Below are 24,683 nucleotides of genomic sequence, written 5' to 3'. Positions count from 1 at the left end.
AAACATGACTTATCACATGGAGAGCCTCATATTGTAGTGCAGTCATTTTACCAATGTTAAATTCTTCAGAGACATCTCAACTACAATGGAATATATTTCTAATGTTAAATTAAATGTATGTGAAGAGCGTGGTTATATTAATAGATCAAGAAACCATATGCAATTATGAACATGATGAGCCACAGTTTGAAACACTCACCATATATAGAGATAGACCGATATGGTTTCTTCAGGGCTGATTATTAGTAGTCAAGAAGCCGATAACCGAAACTTGGAGCCGATATTCATTTGCAGTAAAAGTGAAAATATTGGCGTCAAAATTTTGAATAATACAAACACCAACATTTAACTTTAACGTTTAAATGCCTTTAAGAATATGTTTATTGAACAGTTTTACAGATTTGCATCAAAAGTGTATTATTATTTATTTTTTTAGTCTTAGACAATAGACATCTTTGTTTTAAAATTCTAACAAAAAGTTCAGGAAGCTCCAAGGCTCAGCAGCATGTCTGATAAAGTTAAATGAAAACTAGCTCCCTGAAGTTTTCTTCAGTAAATAAAGTTTTCCAAAATTTCAATATAACTGTAATGATATTTTATCTTTCACTTATCTTTGTTTTAAGTTCAAACAAAAACAAAAAAGTGCAGGGAGTTCCCAGGGTCAGCAGCATCTCTTATAAAGTTAACTGAACTTTTAAATAAATAAATAAATCAATCAATCAATGAATAGCTTTGTGACTTTTTATAAAATAAATTGATCTCTTACCAGCTGTCAGATTAAAAAAAGGCTGATGCCAATGAGGAATGTCAGCAGCGAGAATTGGCCCGTCGATGTTATGTTTTGCTATAGTAATGAGCCACTACCATAGTGTGTTTTTAATATTCTTCTCTGATTTTGGATATTTTAAGGTGCCTACTGTACACAGATGAGCATTTAGATTTGTACGGCAGATGAATAAAAATGTGAACCTAAATGAGCATGGGACTTGGCTTTGTGTATACACAATTATACACAATTGAATAATAGCAAAATTATAAACTTTAACTTAACTTTTATAAAACAAACTTTTATATAGCCTTTTTAATCAGTGTTACAAAGTGCTTAAAGGTGCCTTATGTAAGAATGTGGCCAAAAACCGTTACTACGTTCAAATTCAAAATACAGAGGTCTTTTAGGTTTTGTTTTCTGACGTAACTGGCAACCCGTGGTTGCTCGGCAGCTGAGACTCTACTGACTGCAATGATTGGTAGACGGCGGTAGGTGGCGCCACATGCCAAATCATGATTTCAAAACATAAACATGATTTGCAGTCTGCAAAATATTTTTTTACTGCAAATATTTTGGCTGTACTGTCGTTATTGGTGAGTTCAGTTTGTTATATGAACATTATTCCTGAGTCTCTGTGACATATTAGGAGGATTTTATGGCCAGTTGCTTTAGATTTATTACATAATGCACCTTTAACAAACGAACAAGCTGTTGATTAAAAGTACATGAAGACTTATATTTTTTATGACACTGCGCTGGTTTGATCTGCCATCAGGTTGTTGATAACTGCTCTGTGTAGCCTCCCACTTTCCAACATTAAGGCCCAAGTTCAAAGAACTATGATCAGTGTGGACACACAAAAAAGGGTATTTTCCCCAACATTTCTATAGAACTACATAAAAGCACCTCTGCTGCAAAAGCCCCTATTATGAAACACTCCGACAATGTGAACGTGTGTTTGTATGAGTGAGTTAGACATGCAGCTGGTTGGGACTTGGGGTGTCGAGAGAAGGAATGCAGTGTCTCACTTCAGTCTGTAATTTGCTGCCTGTCATCAAATCAGAGAGAAAAACAGCAACTTTTGAGAGGAACTGTGTGTGTGTGCACGTGTGCGTGCATGTGTGCGTGTGTGTGTGTGTGTGTGTGTGTGTGTGTGCGTGTGGAGAGAGTGAGAGATGAGAGTCATGTGAGGAGAGGGGAGGAAATGTGAAGGGGAACTGATGAGGACAAAAGGAAAGAGAAGTGAAGAGTTGAAGAAAGAGGAATGAAAGAGGAAAGTGTTGGCAGGAGAAGAAGAGCAGAGCAGGGGTGTGTGTGTGTGTGTGTGTGGGGGGGTAAATGTGCTGTCACTTACTGTTGGTGTACCAGTTAACTGAGTATGATTACATTTTCTCATTAATGCTTTAACCAGAATTCAGCTCCTGCTCCTGTATATTAAAGATTACTATTTTTAAAGCTGCTGATTTTTATACCGTGTGTCTCTTGCATTTGTATTGTTTGTTTTGTTTTGCTGCTGAGCACAGACAAAGTGAAACTATGGCTCCGTCCCAATACCTCCCCCTTAATATTTCCCCTTGGTTTTGAGTGCCGTCAACCGTAAATTCCCCTCGTTGAGGGAAGTGGTATTGGGACATCACATCATACATTTTCTACCAGTGGAGCGTGCTACTATTTTCATTCAGGAAAAATGCCGGCGGATCAGCTGTTTGTTTTTCTCCGTCGACGCTGGTTTTTCTCCCTCCTCGTAAACGCTATATCGCGAATGTGATTGAAATCTGACAAGTCCATGGTATTCGTGTTCAAGTGAACGCCGGTACACACACCCACACACTGACAAAACTACCCAGATGTAGCAGAGCTGGCTGGCGGCTGTTTGCCGGGTGCTTAGAGAGCGTTTGCCCGCCATGCAGCGGGCGTGCTCGCTCGGGGCGCTCAGCGGGTAGCCGCTCGCTATCTAGTTAGCTGGCTGCTTTCATAAATTGTCAGTCATTTTCTGACATTAGTGTGCAAAGCTCAATGGTCCTTTGGATGTGTATCAAACCAACATATTCCAACACAATTCGACATTGTAACGTGCTTATTTGCGAAAATATATTACAGCAGAATAATGTAGGGTTTAGTGGAGGTATTGGGACAGGGCCTAAGATGCCATTTTAATGAAATAATGCTGTAGATACCATCAGTGTAGAGCAGATAAACCACAAATCCATCACTGAGAGCAGTCGGCATATTTCCCATACCATGAACTTTGGAGAACAGGAGGCTTTGGTGTGAGGCATTGCCCTCTGTTTCCAGTGTTGTTGTGTAGTACTGTCTGTATACTGAAACACACATCCTGTCTTATTGAACCTGGAATGTGGTATTTAGTACCGCCTTTACAAACGGTGCCAACATTCTGTTTCAGAAAGGATAGAACAATGACTAGTGGGGGGGGAAGCTGACTGTGACTGCGCTTCTGTCTGTTGACACCCAGGTGGCTGTATCAACACTGGAGAATTAGGTTTTTTATTATTTGTTTGCTTCATAAAATGTAAAAGATGCTGTTTATTTTCAACTGTCATTGAGAAACAAAGAAAGCAGAACAGAACATGTCCAATAATAAATGCATGGCCGAAACTGATGCACTGGTGCAAAACAAGCGATTAGATTATCAGTTAGTTGACCATTAAGAGATCACTTCCCAGAATCCCAGGCTTTTTAGAATACCACCTTTCTTTTTTCATAAAATGTTGTGACGGTGAAAAACCTGCCTTAAACTCTGTGACTTGTTCTGCTGAGACCTCAAATTGAAAGGATTTCCTGCAGGTTTTCTTTGGATATTTTGTTCACAAAGCAAATATGGCTAGTGGGGTCACACTGACCTTGGTCTATGACCGGCAACACATTTTAATCAGTTCAAACGTGAACATTTTGTCCTTATTTGAAGAAAAATAACCAATCTTGAGAAACAAGGACGGGGCAGACAGTCCTCAGGCCTCTGGCTGTCACCAGGCACTCGGGCATAAAAAGGCACATTTTTGTGTCTCTGTTTGATGGCACAGTGAAGGAGAAACAAGAGATGGGGTGAGAGAGAAGGGAATGATAAGCAGGAAAATGTCTGGTTGTCAAAGAGCCAAAGCACTGACATGGCATGAGGTGTATGCACTGAAAGTTTTCATCCCAACACTTTTGCCTTGGGGTCACCCCAGCTTTACAATCTGTTCAAAATCACTTCAAACAGACCCTTTCGAGAGCTACATGACAGAAAAATGAGCACAGAAAACACATACTCGTACCATTAACTTGTACCAAGTCAACAGTCCAACACATACGATGCCTACTTGTAGTGTACTTGGCTGTGAAAATAGAACCAAGCAATGGTGTCAAGTTTTTCAGAATCCCTACAGGACCTCACCCCTTTCAAAAAACTAGACGTCGTCTGTGTCTCCAAGTATTAAAAAGACAAGACTGGGGTGATGCTACTGCAGTCAAAGAGGCTCACGTTTGTAGTGCTCACTTCATTTCAAGTTTTATTTATCAGCTCTTTCTATGCTGCCTAAAGTTATGTTGTGGTCTTGGACGTAGCTAGCTTGTTGTTAGCTGCCGGCCAGCTAGCTAGCACCAGCTAACCCTATTATAGGCATTAAGCGACTTGTTAGGGGGCATGTTGGATTCAGGTTGACTTTCTCCCGTGTACAGGCTTGGTTTATCTAGAAGGTAAGCGTGAATATCTGGCCACTTGCTAATATCATCTACCCAATCTTTTATGGATGCTCGGTCAGGCGGGCTAGGGTTAGGGTAAGGGTTAGGGTTAGCCGTCGGTAAGTAGTAATTTATTTAGGTATTGTTCGCTGTCCTTAATCGACAATGAAAGAGCATATTCAGAATTATTCAGTGGAAGACCGTGGACATACGTGCTCTTCGCTTACCTGTTGTGACGTTTTCTGACCACAAACTGCACGTGCATCCTCGCTAGGCTTGGAATATTTGTATATGAAAGGGTCTATTACAAAGAAGAATTTAATGTTTCTAAAACTGCCTGATAAACAAACTACAGGTGACCTGTGTGTGTGTGTGTGTGTGTGTGTGTGTGTGTGTGTGTGTGTGTGTGTGTGTGTGTGTGTGTGTGTGTGTGTGTGTGTGTGTGTGTGTGTGTGTGTGTGTTTATGACCTCTGGTTTGCTTGTTGTCATACTAAAATGAAAACTCAAACTGCTCCACTCAGATTTAGACCAATGGAAACCACTGTAGTCAGTTCACATCCTTAAGGATTGTTGTGCCCTTGTGTGACTTCCTGGTGTGTGATTGGTCCAGATGATGCTGCTGCTGCTGCACCATGTTTACTGTGGTCTGACCTGAAGGAAGCTGCTGACAGGAACACTGAGCAGAAACAGAGCAGCAACTGATAACAGCAGTGCAGGGACATTGTTCTCAGTTATTCCCACTGCACATTTTAATTAATCAATTGTCCATACCATCCCATCATATAATTTGTGCTAATTGGTATTCTTGTCTGGCTGAATGCCTGTGGTCTTTGACAATCATCTGTCTGTCAGCTGGAGACTGAGATGACAGACAATCTGCCTGTGTGTGTGTGTGTGCATGTGTTAAATGTGCGCGTCTGTGGGTTATCAGTAGTGAGTAAGTCATAAGGGCGACCAGCGTGTTGCAGCAGCATGCGTCACTGAAGGAATGTGCCTGAGGCTGCTGAAAATCTGTGTGAGAGTTAGGCACAGAATGAATGATTGCATGTATCTAGGGTTTAGTGTGTGTGTGAGTGTGTGGAGTAGGTGGGTGCAAATTATTTTATCTGCGACTGTATTATGTTATGTTGTTATATATTTTCATGTTTCAAAGACAAAGTGGAGTGTTTTTGTGTAACACACACAGCTGTTAGGGCTGAACCAGAAGAAGCACCATGAACACACGCACACACACTGGCATTTTGACACACAAAGACAATAACCTCTATAATTTTCTTTGTAAACTCACACACTTGTGATTGTGAAGTGTGTAGCAGGGCAGTTAGAGCGTCATAAGTCATGTCACACTGCACGCTCGTCATTGAGAGGACACACAATTTAGTGATGCTGGGTGAGATCGGGTAACTGCAAGGAACATGTAAAATGATGTATACGTGTGTCATTTTCATATTCAAACCGTTCATTCTATCGTTCTTTGCATCAATTAAACTTTTTTTTTTTTTATTTCAGTTCAGTTTTCCCCTCAATGCTGTTCTTGTTTTAAAAGATCTCTTCCTCTGTCTCTCTCTTACAGGGCTACATGGAGCACTGAGGAGGGAACCAGTCTGAACTCCATCTGCATGAGTCCTTCACTGAGTAGCTGAGAGGTAATCTGAACAAAGCACAAGCTGCTTGCATTTTCATTGTAAATATTATTTCTTGTGATTGCAATAGTCTAACCAAATGTCCTGCTTGTCATTTTGTTGAAACCATGGTCTCTATGACTCAAAAAAAACAAAAAAACATCGACTACAACAGATGTTTTCTTTTGACATTCTTGATCTGAGAGCACACGTGTTGTCATGGAGATCATATGGGGACATAATGCGATTTAAATGCCTCTTATTCAAGACGATGTGTTTTCTTTTTCTCAGTAACTGGTTACTATTTACTTCATGCAAAGGTTTTCATCTCATGTCAGGGACACTTACTAACTGGCTGTTTTTTCCTGTTGTAGAGGAAGTGATTTTAGTTTCCTATTTGGAAAAGAAAATTGTATTTAATTCTGGGACATTTCATTCAGATTGTATTTGTTTCTTAAATGTTAATTAGACAAACTTACTTCCTGCTCCAATCAGGCTTTTTCATAATCACTTTATTGATGTAAGTGTCATTTTCCAGGTTTTATTGTCCTGTATTGTTCATAGGACTGAGTAAATGGACACTATGCTTGGAGGAAATAACTGATCTCCCAGTGAAGCAGTAGTAATGTATGGTCTTGTGGTGGAGAGAATCCTGTGGTTTTTCACTCTGGATGGTGTAATGTTGTTGTTGTAATTGAGCAGCAGTCTTGAGGTGTAGGTTAATGACCAACACTTTGTTTTTGAAAATCTTTCTTGGATATTTCCTGATTGTTATTTTTGTGTTTAGTGCACGCACACACTCATTGTCAGGAATGAATTATGTTTCACTTAACATCCTTCAACACCTCTGAGGAGGAAAAGCAAACACATGGTCCTTTTAACAAAACCTCTTTATCTCTGAAAGAAGCCAATTCACCTTCTTTTGAATTGAGTCATGGGTTATCACAAGTGCTAACAAGCCACAAGAAAGCACACACACTTCTTCAGCTCTTTCTGCCTTTTGTAGCAAGTTAACAACTCCTGCTAAGATGCAATGAGAGGTGGAGCCAATTTGGAGGTTGTGTAAATCTGTCTCCCATTAACAAAATATGCTGATGTGGAGCACATGATGTTCATACTTTACAAAAAAAATTTGATGACACAGAATCCAAACCCACACTGGCACTTCTTGACAGTCAGTACAAATGGTAGGCCTCCTGCAAAGTTGCATAGTGTGGTGTCCTCATGACATCAAAATCAACATTTTGGTTATTTAATCATGTATACATTGCTTCATATGTCACATAAAAGCCTGCATACATATTTATATATACAAAATATGTATAAATATAAAAAGAGACATTTTTCCAATACTTCTATTAGATTTTAGAAGTAAGTGTGCCCTCAAATTCGCTTTGAGACCCATTTTGCATTTGTAATATACCAAGTTGCATCCCGACATATCATTCAGATGCATCAAATCAATTATGGGAATGAGCCTGCATTCCTCAGCAACTGCCCCAGTATCAGCTATCGGTTTAGACACATTTCCCATTCACTGCTAATAGCTTCTCCAAGCAGCAATCAGTACAGTGACAAGACTCTCCCTTAAAGCTCGTTCAAATCAGAAATAGGTAAATATGTGGGAGCTTCTACTGCTTTGATAGCCATGTCATAACAATGTGTTCCTGTCACTGTGTTTTCTTCAGCCAGGTGCTGATTCAAAGCTGTGCGTGCTAAGAAGTTCCAGTGCTGAAAAATGACTCAGTCGGTGCAAGTTAACCCAAAGCTGCCTGGTAGGAAACCATGAGAAGATGTCTCCATTTCTGTATTTTCAAGTACCTATTTTGAGCAATTAGTGGAGAAGATGAAAACAATTTGTGAAACAGACAAGCAAAGATACAAAAAGCAATTTAAATGTGAAAATTTTATATTGGTATTGCAAATACTTTGTTCAATAATCATGTTTGTTAGTCCTCAGCGATGAGTTGCCAATGATGTTTCAGTGTTGTCAAGATACTCGTCTTCTTCCCCTTCAGAGTTGCGCTCTCCATTCATCTACCCCAGTCAGGAAGAGGCTGACCAGTCTGTGCCCTACTCTGTCCAAACACCATATGGTTTCCAGCTGGATCTGGACTTCCTCAAATATGTTGAAGAAATAGAGAGTGGGCACAATCTCCGCCGGGGACCCAACTCCCGCCGCTTGGGCAGAGGGGTCAAACTCTCTCAAAGGACTACAAGTGTGGGTGGGCGTACCAGTGGCTGGACATCCACAGAGTCCCTTGCTTCACCGGGCAGTGAAGATGGGAGAGTACCTCCACCTCCACCACCACGCAACCGCCTTGGATCAGCACCCTGTGAGGGACTTTCTGTCTCTCCTGTAACCCTCCTCACTGTCCCTCCACTGTCTGCTGGAGTCAAAGTGCCACCTCCTCCACCACTGCGCAACCCTAGAGTTGAACGGACTCTTCTGGAAACCAGCCGGCGACTGCAGCAGGAACAAACCCACCAGCATCAGAATGGTGGGCGATTCCAGCTCGCAGATCCTCCCAAACAGCACTTTCCCTTCTCATCCACTCAGCCCCTACAGAGCAACTGGACTAAACCCAGTCCTCAGACCTCTGGACACAGCACACCAGCTGCTGGAAATTCAATGACACCGATCCCTCCCAGCCAGCTGCAGACAGTGAGAGAGCAGATGGCTACAGCTTTGAAGCAGCTTAAGGAGATGGAAGAGAGGGTAAAAGGTGTTCCTGCACTGGAGAAAGAGGTAGCCAAGCTCCGTGCTGAGAAAGACACACTCTTGTTAGCCCTGCAAGAGAAGAAATTAGCCATGGAGGAGACCCAGAAGAAGCATCAGTCTACGGAGTCATCGACCCAAACCCTGGAGACCCTTCAAACACAAAGTGACCACCGTATCCTCAGCCGTTTACCAGGCTCTCCAGGTCACAAAGGCCTTGCAAAATCTGGGGAGCTGAAAAAGCTCTCAGAGATATTTGAGGGTAAGGAAGAGAAACCTACAGAACCTTCATCAAAAGTTTTAGTAAAGGCTCCAGAGAAAGTTTCAGTTATTGAAAAGAAATCAGTGGCTGCTGGGGATGACAAACCAATGGACTCTGTCATTTTCTACCACAGCCAGGGTGTGAAAGATGCTTCTGTTGGCACCAAAGTGAATGTTTGTGAGAAATGCACAGGAACAGAGGCCCCTCTGGTTCATGAGAAGGGGGAACAGGTCACAGTTCAGACAGAAGATGCTGCGGTTTGGGTCATGGAGTCACTACTTGGACTCACCAGTGAGACACAACGGGAGATTGACACCTTACAGGACACCATTAAATTCCAGCAGGAGACAATCCTGAATCTAGAGGATCAGCTGAGTGTAGTTGATAATGATCTTGGGACGCTTAGAGCCCAGATAGAAGAGAAAACCTGCAAAGCTACATTTGAGAGAGGGGTTCTTGCAAAACCAGAGACAGCAGATGCCCAGGTAGAGACTCTGGCTTCTGTGTTAAAGCATGTTGGAGTTTTATGCCAGCAAACGATGACCGATGCATGTGTAGGTGAGAATTTGATGGTAGTTCAGATTGAAGAAGGGACCCAGACAGAGGCTTTACAGAAACCAGCAGAACCAGCTCCTGTATTACTGGTCAGCACTGGGTGTCAATGGGAGAACTTGTTTGGAGAAAAGACTGAAGAGCAGAAAGTTGTCGTGCCAAAAAAGAGACAGTTGACCATTGCAGAGTACAAGGTTTCTCCAGAAGTAGAGGTGGTCAGCACAGCCAGTAAGCAAGAAGAAGACCAAGGACATGAGACTGCACCCAGCAACTCCAAGACAGGTTTGGAACTACAGTAATTACTTACTGTTTACATTCCTTTGTGTGAGGCATGTGCCTATTCCTATTGTTTGACTATTGTGCTTCCTTCATGGCAATAGGTATGCTGAAATCAATCATGAAGAGGAAGGATGGGAGTAACCCGGGCGAGAATCGCACCACTGGCAAGAAGAGCCTTCAGTTTGTTGGTATTCTAAATGGAGGGTGGGTAATATGAAACCTACATTTTTATTTTTTACCACAGCGACAGAAAGTCTAGAGGTTCAGAATGTAACTCTGTCCAGGTCACAGATTTGACAAGCAACAACAAGAAACAATAGCTTAGTTGTTTTTGGAAAAAGTAGATGGTTAAGTACACATGCAAGAATTCTTGTATGATGTTTGTTACACCTTCCAGGTATGAGTCAACTTCCAGTGAAGAAGAGGAGGAGGAGGAAGAAGAAGAAGAGGCGGCAGAAGAGGAAGAGGAGGAGGAGGAAGAAGATGGGAGTTCCTCTGAAGAAAGTGAAGAAGGCGAGTGCTTGGATAGCACAGAGGAGGACGAGGGAGCTCTTGAGGAAGAAACATCTGAGGAGGAGAGAAATGTCAACCTAGATGAGAGTGACACTGATGAGGAAACTCTGAGAACTGCAAGTTATTCATCTGATGCTGTGAAAGAGAAGTAGGCCATTATTTATGACTTACGCGGCAAAGAGTCATAACTTTTTTTTTTTTTTAATTCACGCACTCAAGGCAGTGACTTGTTTTAAGGTCTCTACATTTGTGTTTTTGTCACAGGTTTGAGTTGAGCTCAAAAATGCGTGAAGCTTGCCTCATTCTGAAGAATCACCTCAATGACGACAGTAAATCTCTGAAGAGTAAGGAAGTGGTGCGTCCCTGCATGCTTCTTCAATTAACTATCATTGTGCTTCCTTTACTTCACCACTGGAATAATGCAAAGTAAATGATAGAAATTTGATGCCATAAATAGTTAATGTTGAAATGATGAAAGCTGTGTGACTATGTCTTATTGTTTAAATAATAATAATGAACACTTGGATGCTTGGAAACTGTTCAAATTATTTAAAAAAAAAAAATGACCAAGACCACAACTTTGCAACCTCACCCTCAGCTCTCCAGCACCCACACTGTGCAGCTCGAGTGGTTTCGAATGTCCAGCGCAAAGATGGCTCAAACCTCACGGGTCTCCGACTACCTGATGGCGTTCTCTGAGGTGTCATTGGCTCTGCTGGAACATGTAGTCAACATGATTGATGGCAACGGCAACACAGCGCTCCACTACAGTGTCTCCCACTCCAACTTTGGAGTGGTGGGACTGCTGCTAGACACAGGTCAGCGATGAAGTGTCTTCAGACAAGAATCATCCAAATTACACCGCAGGGCAATACCACACAGACTGCAATAGCATTCCAGTTCATACAATAGTACACAGAAAAAGTGTGTGACCAAAATCACGGATGGATTCAGCTGATGTTGTTTCCATTCCATTGTCTATGTTTAGATCAGAATATGTTAGGATTTTAATTGATGGTAATGAAAAGGCAGTCATTTTATGGTTATTTAATACATTTGGTAAATGCATGAATACATTTCTGTTAAAAAACTATTATGAATTTTGATAGAATGTGTGTGTATTTACATATTCTAGTACAGTCAGGCCTAACAAGAGACTCTGTGAATGAACTGCCCCATTTTGGACTTTTCCATTCTCATATCAAAACCGCAACTTGTGTTGATAAGCATACTGTGAAACAAGCATGACTAGTACTACTAGTATAACATTGGTAAGAATTAAAAATTGATGATGTATATGTGGACCTTTGTGAATCACCTGGACAAGATGTCACAGTAAACAAAGCCTATACTCTACAGGTGTGTGCAGTGTGGATAAGCAGAACAAGGCGGGCTACACAGCCATTATGCTGGCTGCTCTCTCTACTGTGAAGGAAGAGGAGGATATGGCTGTGGTCAAGAAACTCTTCAGTAAGGGCAATGTCAATGCCAAGGCCAGCCAGGCAAGTGAACGTCACAGTTCAGAGTCTCTTCTTTTATACACACATAATGTTTTGGGATGCAGTTTCCCATCAGTCAGAATGACATTGTACTCATGAGATTGGGGTAAACTGATGTCGGCATTGTTGGATTTATCCTGGAAAACCACAATTTTAACACAAGATATGGGCATTCTTTAACTCAGAACTGTGAATATATTGTGTCCAAAATGTACACAAAGAGCCTCTGTAGATTGGCAGTCACCTCCATCAGCCATGTTCCCTTTTAGATCTGTTAACAGTCTACTTATTACATAGAGGTATTGTGGGAGAAGGAAAGTTTCAAGAGGATAATGCTCCTTTTGTTTGTTATATGTTAATTTTATGAGGTGTGTTGGACATTTCCTGTTTTGTCCTGAGAAATAATTGATTAAACGTTAAATTTGACTGCAGAGCCTGGCACAGCCTGACGCTAAAGTCATTACTGAGAATCTTGTTGACTTTAAGTTGTCTTGTTGTTGTTGTCTGGCTGATCTAATTAGGATATGTAGTGTAGAGTATGTGCCTGACAGGATTCATAACTAGTCATCAGACTTCATGACTTAATTTATTACATTACAACCACAAATCATATTACTATCACTGGTTATGAAATACTGGACATGCAATGCTTGTTTAGAGACATCATTTTAAGTGAGGGTATAATATATAACTTATTAAGTCTTTGTAACAACAACAACAACAACAACAACAAAACATGGCTGTTTTGAGGAAGCAGGAGCAGGCTTGTAACATAAAAGTTGAAAAGTTTTAAGTGCCTAGGGTTAACTGGCCTATATGAAAATATACACACACACACATATATATATGTATACATATATACACACATATATATACATACATATATATATATATATATACATATATACATACACATATATATATATATACATGCATACATATATATATATATACATACATATATATATATACATACATACATATATATACATATATGTATATACTGTATATATACATTTAAACAGCAATGCTCCAGTCACAAGCACACCTGGATTTTAAGGCCAATGTCAAGTGAAACTCTGATTGGCTTACTTGATGTTATGCCCAAAACACACCTCCAAATAATTCACATTCACTTCAGTACTTCTGTAGATAATCTAAGGAGGGCCCCTAAAGTAGAACAGTGCTGAAAAAGAGAATATCATGTGTGCTTAAACGGTCTAAAAATAAGGAACAGAGTAGAACAACAGGACTGGTGTCGGAAGATCACTGGTGTTGGAGGATTGTCATATGTTTTTTTTCTTAAAGTACATGAAATGTTCCTATTACTTCTATCCAGTGTGACAGCATTTGAAAAATATGTCCTAAGAGGAAATGTTTTCTTTACTTCTTTTGCAGGCGGGCCAGACAGCATTGATGCTCGCTGTGAGTCATGGTCGTCAGGAGATGGTGCGGGCACTGCTCGAGTGCGGCGCCGACGTTAACGTGCAGGACGACGAGGGCTCCACGGCGCTGATGTGTGCCAGTGAACACGGTCGAGCTGAGATTGTCAAACTGCTCCTGGAACAGCCTAGCTGTGACATATCTATTGTGGATAATGTAAGCTATTTATAATTTAGCATGTAGATAAAGCAGCCACTGAGATAAACCTCCAGTGACCTTTTTTGTCAGAGGTAAAAAAAAAAAAAAAAGAACCCATCTGCTCAACTGGACTGTTGAAAACGTCTGAGCGTTTTCTCATCTGGGATTCCGCTGAATTTGAGCTCAGGAAATGGCTCCTCATGGGAAACTTATCTATGCACTCTCCTCTCCTCGACACCTCTGTCTCGCCTTCTTCTAAGGTTTAGGAAGCTGGAAATATAGGCTACAAGCTAAAGAGTCAATCGTTTTCATCTGCCTCCTGCTCAAATCAACACTGTTTACAGGAAATCCAGTCACTGGTCTAACCTACAAGCCCCTGAGGAGTGAATTAAAAAGCCACAGCACTTATGTTCACAGCCAGACTTACAGATTTGAGACACAATGTCTTGCAAGCTCTTGCTCAAACATACAGTACATTACCACATGGCTCATACACCAGGCAACAGCTATTACTGATTTCATAAATCCTTGTAGGAAATGTGCAAATCTTACTTTTAGACCTAGACTGTATGAGATTAAAAAAATTAATTCTTTATAATAAATGAAAAATGTCCCTTCAAGTATTGACAAAACTGTAGAATAATTTAAGGATGTAGTCAGTGGTGCTGTTGTTCATTATGTTATGTTGACATGTGTTCTTATTATTGTGTCCACCCCATACATATTAATGATAGGTTAAACAAAAGATGCACCTTTATGTACAATGCGCCACAAACTTAAGCCTCCACAGTGAATTTCCTGTAACGAAACTCCTCTCATTTCCTCTCAACTGCTTTTTAATCTGCGTAGCTGTGCATATAAAGTGATTTTACAGTGGAGTGGTTTGAATGCTTGAAGAGAGGCCAGACAGACAAATATTTGTTGAGCATTCACATCTGTCGTAGAATAAGCTGGGCATTTGGCACAGGCAGCTCCTGGATAGCGTTTCATTTCAGCACAGCTGGACCACGAGGTAGACCCAGAGGGGGTGGGAAAATATTTGGAAAAGTCTGCACCTCCTGTGCTACTTAAACTCAGAAGACCATGACAAACTGTGAGTGTGAAGCACAGTAAGGATACACTCGATACAAGCCTGTAAGAATTATTTAAACATTTAGGTTTAAATGGTAATAAAACTGCACCAAATGACATGGGCCAATCAAGAAATTATTAAACTTTGGTCTCAGAAAGTGATGTATGGGTCGTATGCATTTAATATAAATTCAAATTGAGGTAGAAAGAAGTACTGCCAAAGTTGAAGCTATTTTTTAGTTTACCTTACCATTTTAGTCTGTGAAACTCAGTGTGAAGACTGAACTCTGAAAGCTTTGGCAGTGTAGTGACAGTTAGTTACATGGAAGTGAAGACTTAGACTAAATTAAATTAAGGAATTTGAAATGTAATATGTTTTGCATGAAGATCTTATCAATAAAAGCAAGAGCATGTTGATATAATACTGGATATTAATACTGACTTGAGTTTCCAACATTTAATAAACAATGTTATAATAAGTGCAGGATGAATTTCTTAGTCCAGGCCAGTGGAGACTGAATTACTCCAGTGATGAAAATTCACAGCATTTATCCCAAGACAGTCTTTTGTCTCAGCATGTGCTGAAACAGTTGAGAAAGGTAACAACCGTGTCCAATGTGGCTCACATGTCCCATCTCTGAATCTCTGTTCTAGTTAGAAACTCAGTCTCATGTTTTAAGAGTCAGTGAACCCACTCTGCCTTTCTGATCGTCCCTCTCTTCTCACTCTCTTTCTGCAGGATGGCAGCAACGCTCTGTCCATCGCACTTGAGGCATCTCACAATGACACAGCTGTGCTACTTTACGCCCATATGAACTATGCCAAGACCCAGCCTGCTCTGGTGAGTCCAGCCTCCCACTGACCCCCACCCTCATGAGGACTGAGACAGGAATTTAATATGTATCTAATCTGAGTCAGGCAAAGTATTATAGCATAAACTTCCTATTACAATTGTTATCGTGGACTATATTATGAAACTGACAGAGTCTCTTATGTTGAATGGCTGCTCAGTTCTAATTCTACTGTGGTGCCGTTTTTACTCTGATTAAACTTAGTCTAAAAGAGCGAGAAGAATAAACGGCCACATCTTCAGGCTAACGTTTCAGCTGATGGTGTTTCCCCTTTCAGTCACTAGCTCAAAACCACCCGTTTATAATCAGCTGGAAAATGTCATGCGAGTAAGATGGAGTTGTTGCAGGTCACACTCACAGCATGACCGCTCAGTGAGCTACGTCTCTTGTATTAAAAGCAAGTCAAATCAGTTCCAGGGCAAGTCTCCAAGCTTGAGTTTGAGTGTGGGCAGCATTGACTGTGCACTGCTGCCTCCTGTAGGTGTTTCAGCCATTGTCTTGAATGGGTCTTCACCTTAGCCGCATTGTTGATAATTAATAAATAGCTTTTACTGCTCAGTAATGTCCCACTGTCATTCTTCATTCCCACATTTAGCACTTCATCCCAACTTGTTAAAAAATGTTAAATTAATGTAAAAATAAATAAATGATTGAATGCGTCTGCCCCTTTTTCCAAGATAACTTTCACTTTCAATATCTGGCAGTTATTCAACCGTTTAGGAATCACAGTATTGCGAAGCTGACGCTGGTTAATCTTGTCTTTCATTGGACGGTCGTTCCGCAGAAGTCCCGAGGGCTACCGTAATGACAAGTATATGGGCACGAAGCTTTATTTATCTGCTTTCCAGTATCCATCCGTCTTCTACTGCTTTATCCTTCACATGAAGGTCACAGGGGGTGCTGTGCCAATCTCAGCTGACATAGGGCATTTTTAATGTTCTTGGTATCACAAATGGTCTAAGAGTTATGGTAATGAGAAGCATGCATGCCAAATCCTGTCGTCGACAACAGGATGGTGACAGAAAGGTTAAAGCGGAACTAGACCGGAAGTTCCTATTATCGCTTTTTTTTTTTGGTGTGTATCTGCGTCATTACCTTGTTTATGAAGCCTGACGGTTCGAAACCAACAGTTCAGCCATTGCTGAGAACGTTGTGTTTTATTGTAATCTCGGGGCTCAACGAGATCACTGAAAATCCCGTAATAGTTACGTAAGCAGCGGTTCTCCTGAACAACCGATCGTCCTGCTCCGGGCGGTAGTCCGGGCACATCCGGTTACGTACATTGAACCACAGAAGAAGAATAACGTCTGTTGTGGAGGTGTTTCACGAGCAACAGTGTCTTCTGACTCTGGGTCTGACTCCGGTTTAAAGTCATAAAAGGGACTGTGGTGGGGAGTCGTGACGAAGCTATTTTTAAACACTGTTAAAACAATGTTTTGATAATGAGGAGCAGTGCATCCGTCGTTCCAGAGGGGGGCGCTGCGCTTCTGAGAACGGATGTGCTGGATAGTACTGGCCAATCACAAGACTCTGTCTTCTGGGGGTGAAAGTTCACTCTGAAACATCGCGGCTGAAAAACACTGTCAGAAAAGAGGATTTCTATCGGCTGGTTTACAGAAACTAGGAGGTTTTTGACCATAAAAACAAGTTAATATATGTAAGTAGACCTCCATAACTAACATATATGTGCAACAGGACCACTCTATGTGACCTTTAAAGGTGATTTATATAAAGTGTGCAACAGTGAACTTTAGTGTCTAAATTAAATATCCACTGACAAAGTGATAGAGAGAGAGAGAATGTTGCTAACCTTGGCTGACATTCCCTGTTTTGCTTCCCTGTCTGAGAGAAAACTATCCACCCTGGCATGTCTGTCTGTAACGTCCTCTCTACTTTCAGCCGTCTATATTTGAACGCGTCTCCACTGCAGACCCTCATTTTGCTTCTACTCAGGTTAAGACATTTTTGAGAGGGGTTACAGAGAATTGTTAATAACGTTTGGTAACATTCAGCAACATTTGATGGTGATGCAACAGACCAAAACATTTTATTTATTTATTTTGTGCAAACAGTGGCAGCTCTATTGTTGTCAGTGAAGACAGTATTTAGAGGCTGAGCAGTCCTTTTGTAATTCTTGGAATTTTTTTTGGTTTCCTTAATCCCTGACGACGTCATTTACATTGTGTCTTTCAGGGAAGTCCAAAGGCGCAGCCACGAAGCCCCACCAGCCCCAACAAGCCCTGGCCTGCATACTGACCTGATCATAGCCGCGTGCTGAGGCGGATACATCAGCAAACATAACTGGATATGAGTAAAGCTCCACTGGAATTTACTTAGATATATGTATTTATATATTGCCATATGTCCTGCAATTATAAGTATTGTTAATATGAAAATATTATTTTTCCATAAAAGTTGTGAATGGTATATTATATACTTGACTAACATGAGCTTCTAGCATGTCCAAATAACAATTTCCACCCCTGTTTCTTCTGTGACAGGAGATATGAGGCCTTACATTTATTATTTGCACCCCACTTATATTTTTGCTGTTACAGTGGTGCCATCCACACAGTCACAAATACATGCATCATAACATGTCAGTTTTCTTATATAAACAATGATAATGCTCCAGAAAATATATTGCTCCAATATACTTAAGGGATGAAGTGGACACCTTCATCATACATTAAATTATTCAGTTCCTTGACAACATAACACCCACAAAACAAACCATCATCAACAGCCCACTGAGTGCTGGTTTCAAGGTGACTATGACCTGGATGGCTGAGAATATTCAACCTTTTTTAGCACTGTATATCATATCGACTCCCTGATTTTGCTCTTTTAATTTTACTCCTCTGTACGTAACCGTCTTCATGTGGCCTATTGACATTAAATGAGAACAGCACAGCTGTTCACAGTCTGCACTAACTGACCATGCATCGTATGTTCATACAGTAAATACGGTATATACATATCAAATAAACATATTTACCTAAAATTTGATTTGAAATGTGTGTGTTTTTTCTGTGGCAAACTATTTACATTCATGAAAAACATCCTTGTACTGTGTGCAGGTGGAGAATGAGCTGGAAAGCACATGTTCACTTAAGGGTTGACACTTATATTATCTGGAAAGAAGCTGTTTACAGTGATTGAACTGTTATTGAAGTCAACATGTATAGCACCAATATCTGCATTTATGTACAAATGTTTTTTAAAGCAGCTCAAATTAAGTACTTAATTTGAACCTCTGTCCTTACACTAATGTTGAGACTGTAAAGAGAGTTAATGATAGTCACTAATCAAACTGCCACAATCACACCCTGCAAGCTAAAAAAACATAACTAATGCAAAAACATGAATGGTTAAAACATAATTTAACTGATTAAGAACTAGTTTGTCTCACAATGTCATTTAAAAACTGTAGGTTGGATACTGCTGGTCTGTAGTTATTAAGAACTGAGACCTGGTCTATTTTTCCACATAAGGGATTTGAAGCTGAACAAGGGCCTTTCTGCATGGACTTTGCATGTTCTCCCCGTGTGTGCATAGGTTTTCTCCTGGTTCTCCGGCTTTCTCCCACAGTCTAAAAACATGCAGATTTGGGGATTAGGTGAATTTGTCACTTTAAATTGACGATAGGTGTGAGAGTGTGAGTGAATGGTTGTTTGTCTATGCAGGGTGCGATTTGTAGGGCGGGTGGGGATTGGGGATTCCCCCCCTTCCTATCCCCATCTCTGGTACACCGCAGGGGCGGTGCGCAGAAAAAAGGCCCGTCTGTCTACACCAGATGAGGGGGCACTACCACTTTTTTTTAAAGTTGATTTATTTTACTTTTACAGTGGTATGTAAAATTTTGGGCACCCCTGTACATTTTCATGAGTTTCCTTTATAAATCATTGTCGTTTGGATACGAAATTTTAGTTAAATATCTCATATAGGAGACAAACACAGTGATATTTGAGAAGTGAAATATATTTATATGATTTACAGAAAGTCTGCAAGAATTATTTAAACAAAATAAGGCATGTGCATAAATGTAGACACCCTTCTCATTTTATTGATTTCAATACCTTTAGCACTAATTATTGGAACTCAAAATTGGTTTGGTAACCTCAGTGACCTTTGACCTCCATACGCAGGTGAATCCAGTCATGAGAAAGGGTATTTAAGGAGGCCAATTGTAAGTGTTTCTCCTCTTCGCATCTTCTCTGAAGAGTGGCAACATGGGAGCCTCAAAACACCTCTCAAATGACCTGAAAACAGTGATTGTTCACCATCATGGTTTAGGGGAAGGATACAGAAAGCTATCTCAGAGATTTAAGCTCTCAGTTTTAACTGTGAGGAACATTGTGAGTAATTGGAAGACCACAGTTCTAGTTAAGGCCCGAAGTGTCAGACCAAGAAAAATCTCAGATAAGCAGAGGTGAAGGATGGTGAGAACAGTCACAGTCAACCCACAGACCAGCTCCCCAGACCTACAACATCATCTTGCTGCAGATGGTGTCACTGTGCATCGTTCAACTATTCAGCGCACTTTTCACAAGGAGATGCTGTTTGGAAGAGTAATGCAGAAAAAACCTTTTCTCTGCACCCGTCATAAACAGAGTCACTTGAGGTGTCCTAAAGAATATTTGGAATAAGGTGCTGTGGACTGATGAAACTAAAATAGAGTTATTTGGGGAAAAACAAGGGGCATTATGCATGGAGGGAAAAAGAACACAGCATTCCAAGAAAAACACTTACTACCGACAGTAAAATTTGGTGGTGTTCCATCATGCTGTGGGGCTGTGTGGCCAGTGCAGGGACTGGGAATCTTGTTAAAGTTGAGGGTCGAATGGATTCCACTCAATATCAGCAGATTCTGGAGAACAATGTCCAGGAATCAGTGACAAAGTTGAAGTTGTGCTGGGGCTGGATCTTTCAACAAGACAATGACCCTAAACACTGCTCAAAATCTACTAAGGCATTCATGCAGAGGAACAAATACAACATTCTGGAATGATCATCTCAGTCCCCAGACCTGAATATTATTGAACATTTGTGGTGTGATTTAAATCAGGTTGTCCATGCTCGGAAACCATCAAACCTGACTGAACTGGAGATGTTTTGTAAAGAAGAATGGTCCAAAATACCTTCTGCCAGAATCCAGACTCTAATTGGAAGCTATAGGAAGTGTTTAGAGGCCGTTATTTCTGTAAAAGGAGGATGCACAGAATGTTTATTTTTGTGCCTAAATTTATGCACATGCCTAATTTTGTTTAAATAATTCTTGCACACTTTCTGTAAATCATATAAACTTTATTTCACTTCTCAAATATCACTTTGTTTGTCTCCAATATGATATATTTAACTGACATTTCTTATCCAAACAACCAATGATTTACAAAGGAATATCATGAAAACTTACAGGGGTGCACAAACTTTTGCATACCACTGTAAATGTGACCAACATTGCATGGCTTGTTTTAAGATTCACTGGCCGGTGTTATGACTTGTGGCTGATACCAATTATGTCAACATGGTCTCCAAGAAGAAGATGTGACGTTGAGCACCATGAATGAGCATGAATCTATATCATTCTTGGAAGTAAAAAAGTGAGTGTAAAGAACGCGTATGCAAGCCCATGAAGAAGTATGAAGAACAGATTCAGTCACAACAGAAAGACACAACACATCATTTGACCATTTCACTTCCCACCAGATATGTTTTCGAATCAATTAGGTTCAGCTGAGGCACTTGAGGTTTTTTACATTCATTTTATACATTGACTCGTGGTTTATTTTCACAGAAACCACTATACCCTGTGTGCAACAACATTGGGTAACAAAACCTTCGTGAATAATGAGAATGGATTATCCTCAGTGCTCAGACACTGTGTGTGTGTGTGGCGCCTCCGGGGGAAACAGCATCACATTTTCTCAAGCAGGAGAAGCAAATTTTAAATTCTTGCTTTAACTGCCGTGCAACAGCATCTGACTGGTCCTGTGATTTAAAACACCACACACTATGCTCTGATATCAGTTTACAGAGAACTGCAAAATGATATATGACCAACAACAATACTTTGTTTAACATACACAAGACAGTCACGTGGAGTTATAACTTATGCACTACAGTACAACACAAAAGAGGAATGATTAATGATTGTGATTCTCGGTATGAAAAATAGGTGATGCAAAACAACATGGAACAATGTCATAAGGTCAGCTTTTGTTCTTTGCACTACTCAGGTTTCTAATAGATGTTTAATTACAGTTACACTTTAAAAATAAATTGTACTGCAGTAATAAAACTGTAACGCAAACGCTGTTGACAAAACTCACAGGGAACGCAAATTAATTCCACACCGGTGATTTCAGAGAAACGCAGAGGTGGTTTGAGTTCCTTCGATGTGTCGCCTAAATCAGCAGTTGCCGTGTGGTTAATGTTAGTTGGCAGCAGCTTGGGGTTAGCGGGAGGAGGTAACGTAATCGTGGTACAACGGCTACAACCACAACACTGTGTATTTTTCCCTCTGGACGCTTGCAGGATGCCACACTGTGGGCGTGGTTAAATCCTTGCTTTCAAAGGTCGAGATTGTGACGTCGTTTCTATCGATAGTCGATTTACAATTGAGATCATAACACCCCTAATATGCCATTGGTTAGTATTGTACTAAGATTAAGAAAAACACAGATCCACAGAAATCTATATTTCCTTATTGCCTTGTCATTTTGGTCACCTTTTAATGACGTCATACATTTTACCTATCACTGCTATAAATTGCAAAGCCCATTTATATATATTTGCTATTACTCAGTAGCCAGTGTGTTGTCTTTTGTTTTGTTTTCATACATTTTAGATGTGAATAAAATGGTTCCACATTAATTTTCTTTATTGTAAATAAACATGTGACCGTTTACTTCAGGAAATATCACTTGAGTCAAGTCAGAGCGTGAAAGTTCCAGATAGTTTAAGTAAAAACACGGGACCAGTCAAATGCTGTTCCTGGCATTTGATGCAAAACACCTTGACAATTGATTTCTCCTGCATGAGTGTCTTGAGGCTCCTTTGAAGCTTCTGGGCTCCTCGTCAGGCTTTATAAACCAAGGGGACATCCTTCCTCAGCCAGAACGACTGAGCTTGTTTCATTGTATTGTTATCATCATTGAAAGCAGCTCTACAAGCCAGAATGGAGTATCGCCATGCCTCAGAGATGAACGGAGTCGTGTCCGATTACCTGACCAAGTGCATCGAGCCTAAACATAATTGTACGTGCAAACAGGAAAAGGAATCCAAGGAGGCTGCAGATTCCAAAAAGCTGGCTCTGATGGAGAACGCTTACAGTACCATACTGACTGGGCTAGGAGAAGACGTGGACCGGGAAGGACTTCTAAGAACACCACTGCGTGCTGCCAAAGCCATGCAGTTCCTCACCAAAGGCTACAAGGAAACCACTCAAGGTAAGAAAAAGTACTTCTTTACTGAGCTGTAACAAGAGTTTGACAACACTGAAACAAGCTGTGCTGTCCTTTCATAAACCATCATACTGTGTTTAATGCTAGATCTTTAAAGTGGACACAGTCACTACTTGTTCTCTCTCTTTTGAGTAGCTTAGTGTTAAACTTACGTTTAATTCCCACACAGACATTTTGAATGATGCAATCTTCAATGAAAACCACGAAGAGATGGTGATCGTCAAGGATATCGAGCTGTTTTCTCTCTGTGAACATCACCTGGTGCCCTTCTTTGGCAAGGTAATGTTGTATTTAATGACTGAATATGTATGAGAATACAACATTGGGCCTGTTAGAAAACATTTGCACATGCAAAATGATTTGTTTTTATCATTTCAGGCCCACATAGCATACTTACCAAACAAGAGAGTGGTTGGTCTGAGCAAGCTTGCAAGGTAAGAGACACACATAGACATACACATACAAGCACACACGTGCAAACACATGCAAATGTTTGATTCAACCCTTCACTTTGTTTTTGTATTATTTCAGAATTGTTGAGATCTACAGCAGGAGGCTTCAAGGTAAACCAGTTGACTACGCTTTATTTCTTATTTACCTTTTGATTTCTTTTTTTCTTCAGTTTCATTTAAAGTGAATCTCTCTCCACAGTTCAGGAGCGTCTGACCAAACAGATTGCTTCAGCCATCTCTGAGGCTCTGGAGCCTGCTGGAGTTGCAGTCGTGATTGAGGCTGTGTGAGTATTCAGAGCTTTTCTCACAGAATGACGTTGTATGTATGCAAATTAAAAGGGAATAATACATCTAAGCAACCAACAACTATAAACTTAGGCTTGTGTAGTATTTGTATACAGTTGTATTAAATGGAATTTGTATCAAACTTTCTGAAACTAAACTCTTAACTTCATTGAAATAACTGTTCTGTCACATTTGCAGTCACATGTGCATGGTGATGAGAGGTGTGCAGAAGATGAACGCCAGTACTGTTACAAGTGTCATGCTGGGAAGATTCCATGATGATACCAAGGCCAGGAAGGAGTTCCTTGCTCTCACACTGAAGAAGTAAAACTTTTTTACCTCAACTCACTGTTACATAGGGTATTGTACAGTGTTTTAACGCCAACGTGTTCCTTTTTTAATTTAAATTTTACATATATATATGTATATATATGAATATAAAATGGACACAAAAGTCTTTATGTCTGTATTTTATCAAGTAAATTGTTGATTGTCAAATTGATGTCGTGTGTGGATTGAATTATCACATTAATTCAATCCACACACATTAATCACAGTAATGTGCCACAAAGAAAAACACATTGCCATGTATGATTCATGGTCAAATTAATGAAATTACAAGAAAATGTTTCAAAGTGTAAATGTATAACTCTTGTGAAAATAAAGGAAAAGCTTATTCTTAGCTTCCTGCAAGTATTCTGGTCAGTTTTGACTTCAACCTACAGCAAGTGGCTATGAGGTTATAAGGTTATTTCTTCTTAATATGCAGAGTGTGATTTACAATTTATTGTGTCACAATACAGAACTGGAGAAATGTGCCTGATTCTTTGGTGTGTTTCAGTCTGTTGTCTGATCCTTGGTAGTTTGTTATTCAATTCAGCACCAATCAACATAAGGTGTCAACAGGTACCAGCAAAAACTCTTTCATTCATTCATATCTTAGTGAGAAAACAGGAGTCAAAAGCGGTGCAAATGATAATATATATAATAATATAAATAATAATTTTTGACAGTTTCCTCACTGCGAGCTACAGAAGACTTCACTAAATTACACTAAGTTAAATTCACTAAAAGTATTAC

At 40.2% G+C, this 24,683-nt stretch overlaps 2 protein-coding genes across 2 annotated transcripts in view; both read left to right on the top strand.

Annotated features, from left to right (window-relative positions):
* Nucleotides 1–18,392, top strand: part of kank3 (KN motif and ankyrin repeat domains 3) — a 34,924-nt gene extending 16,532 nt beyond the window's left edge. Inside the window, exons 2-12 of the mRNA XM_083888637.1 lie at nt 6,025–6,097; nt 7,762–7,848; nt 8,092–9,888; nt 9,987–10,089; nt 10,283–10,546; nt 10,663–10,753; nt 10,997–11,216; nt 11,758–11,900; nt 13,296–13,496; nt 15,289–15,390; nt 17,594–18,392. Of these exons, the coding sequence (XP_083744763.1) occupies nt 7,812–7,848; nt 8,092–9,888; nt 9,987–10,089; nt 10,283–10,546; nt 10,663–10,753; nt 10,997–11,216; nt 11,758–11,900; nt 13,296–13,496; nt 15,289–15,390; nt 17,594–17,656 (3,021 nt within the window). The 5' untranslated portion in view covers nt 6,025–6,097; nt 7,762–7,811 and the 3' untranslated portion in view covers nt 17,657–18,392. The remainder of the gene's footprint in view (nt 1–6,024; nt 6,098–7,761; nt 7,849–8,091; nt 9,889–9,986; nt 10,090–10,282; nt 10,547–10,662; nt 10,754–10,996; nt 11,217–11,757; nt 11,901–13,295; nt 13,497–15,288; nt 15,391–17,593) is intronic.
* A 4,188-nt stretch (nt 18,393–22,580) lies between these two features.
* Nucleotides 22,581–23,931, top strand: LOC310926505 (GTP cyclohydrolase 1 2-like; the record flags this gene model as incomplete). The annotated part of the gene is made up of 6 exons (XM_083888649.1): nt 22,581–22,851; nt 23,036–23,145; nt 23,245–23,300; nt 23,398–23,429; nt 23,518–23,602; nt 23,802–23,931. 6 exons carry the CDS (start codon nt 22,581–22,583, stop codon nt 23,929–23,931), a joined length of 684 nt encoding a protein of 227 aa, XP_083744775.1.
* Between the last annotated feature and the right edge of the window lie 752 nt (nt 23,932–24,683).

The sequence above is a fragment of the Microchirus variegatus genome (genome assembly GCF_963457635.1).
Source record: "Microchirus variegatus genome assembly, chromosome: 4".
Lineage (NCBI taxonomy): Eukaryota > Metazoa > Chordata > Actinopteri > Pleuronectiformes > Soleidae > Microchirus > Microchirus variegatus.
The sequence above is the reverse complement of the archived record's forward strand: the minus strand, read 5'-3'. Positions and strand labels throughout refer to the sequence as shown.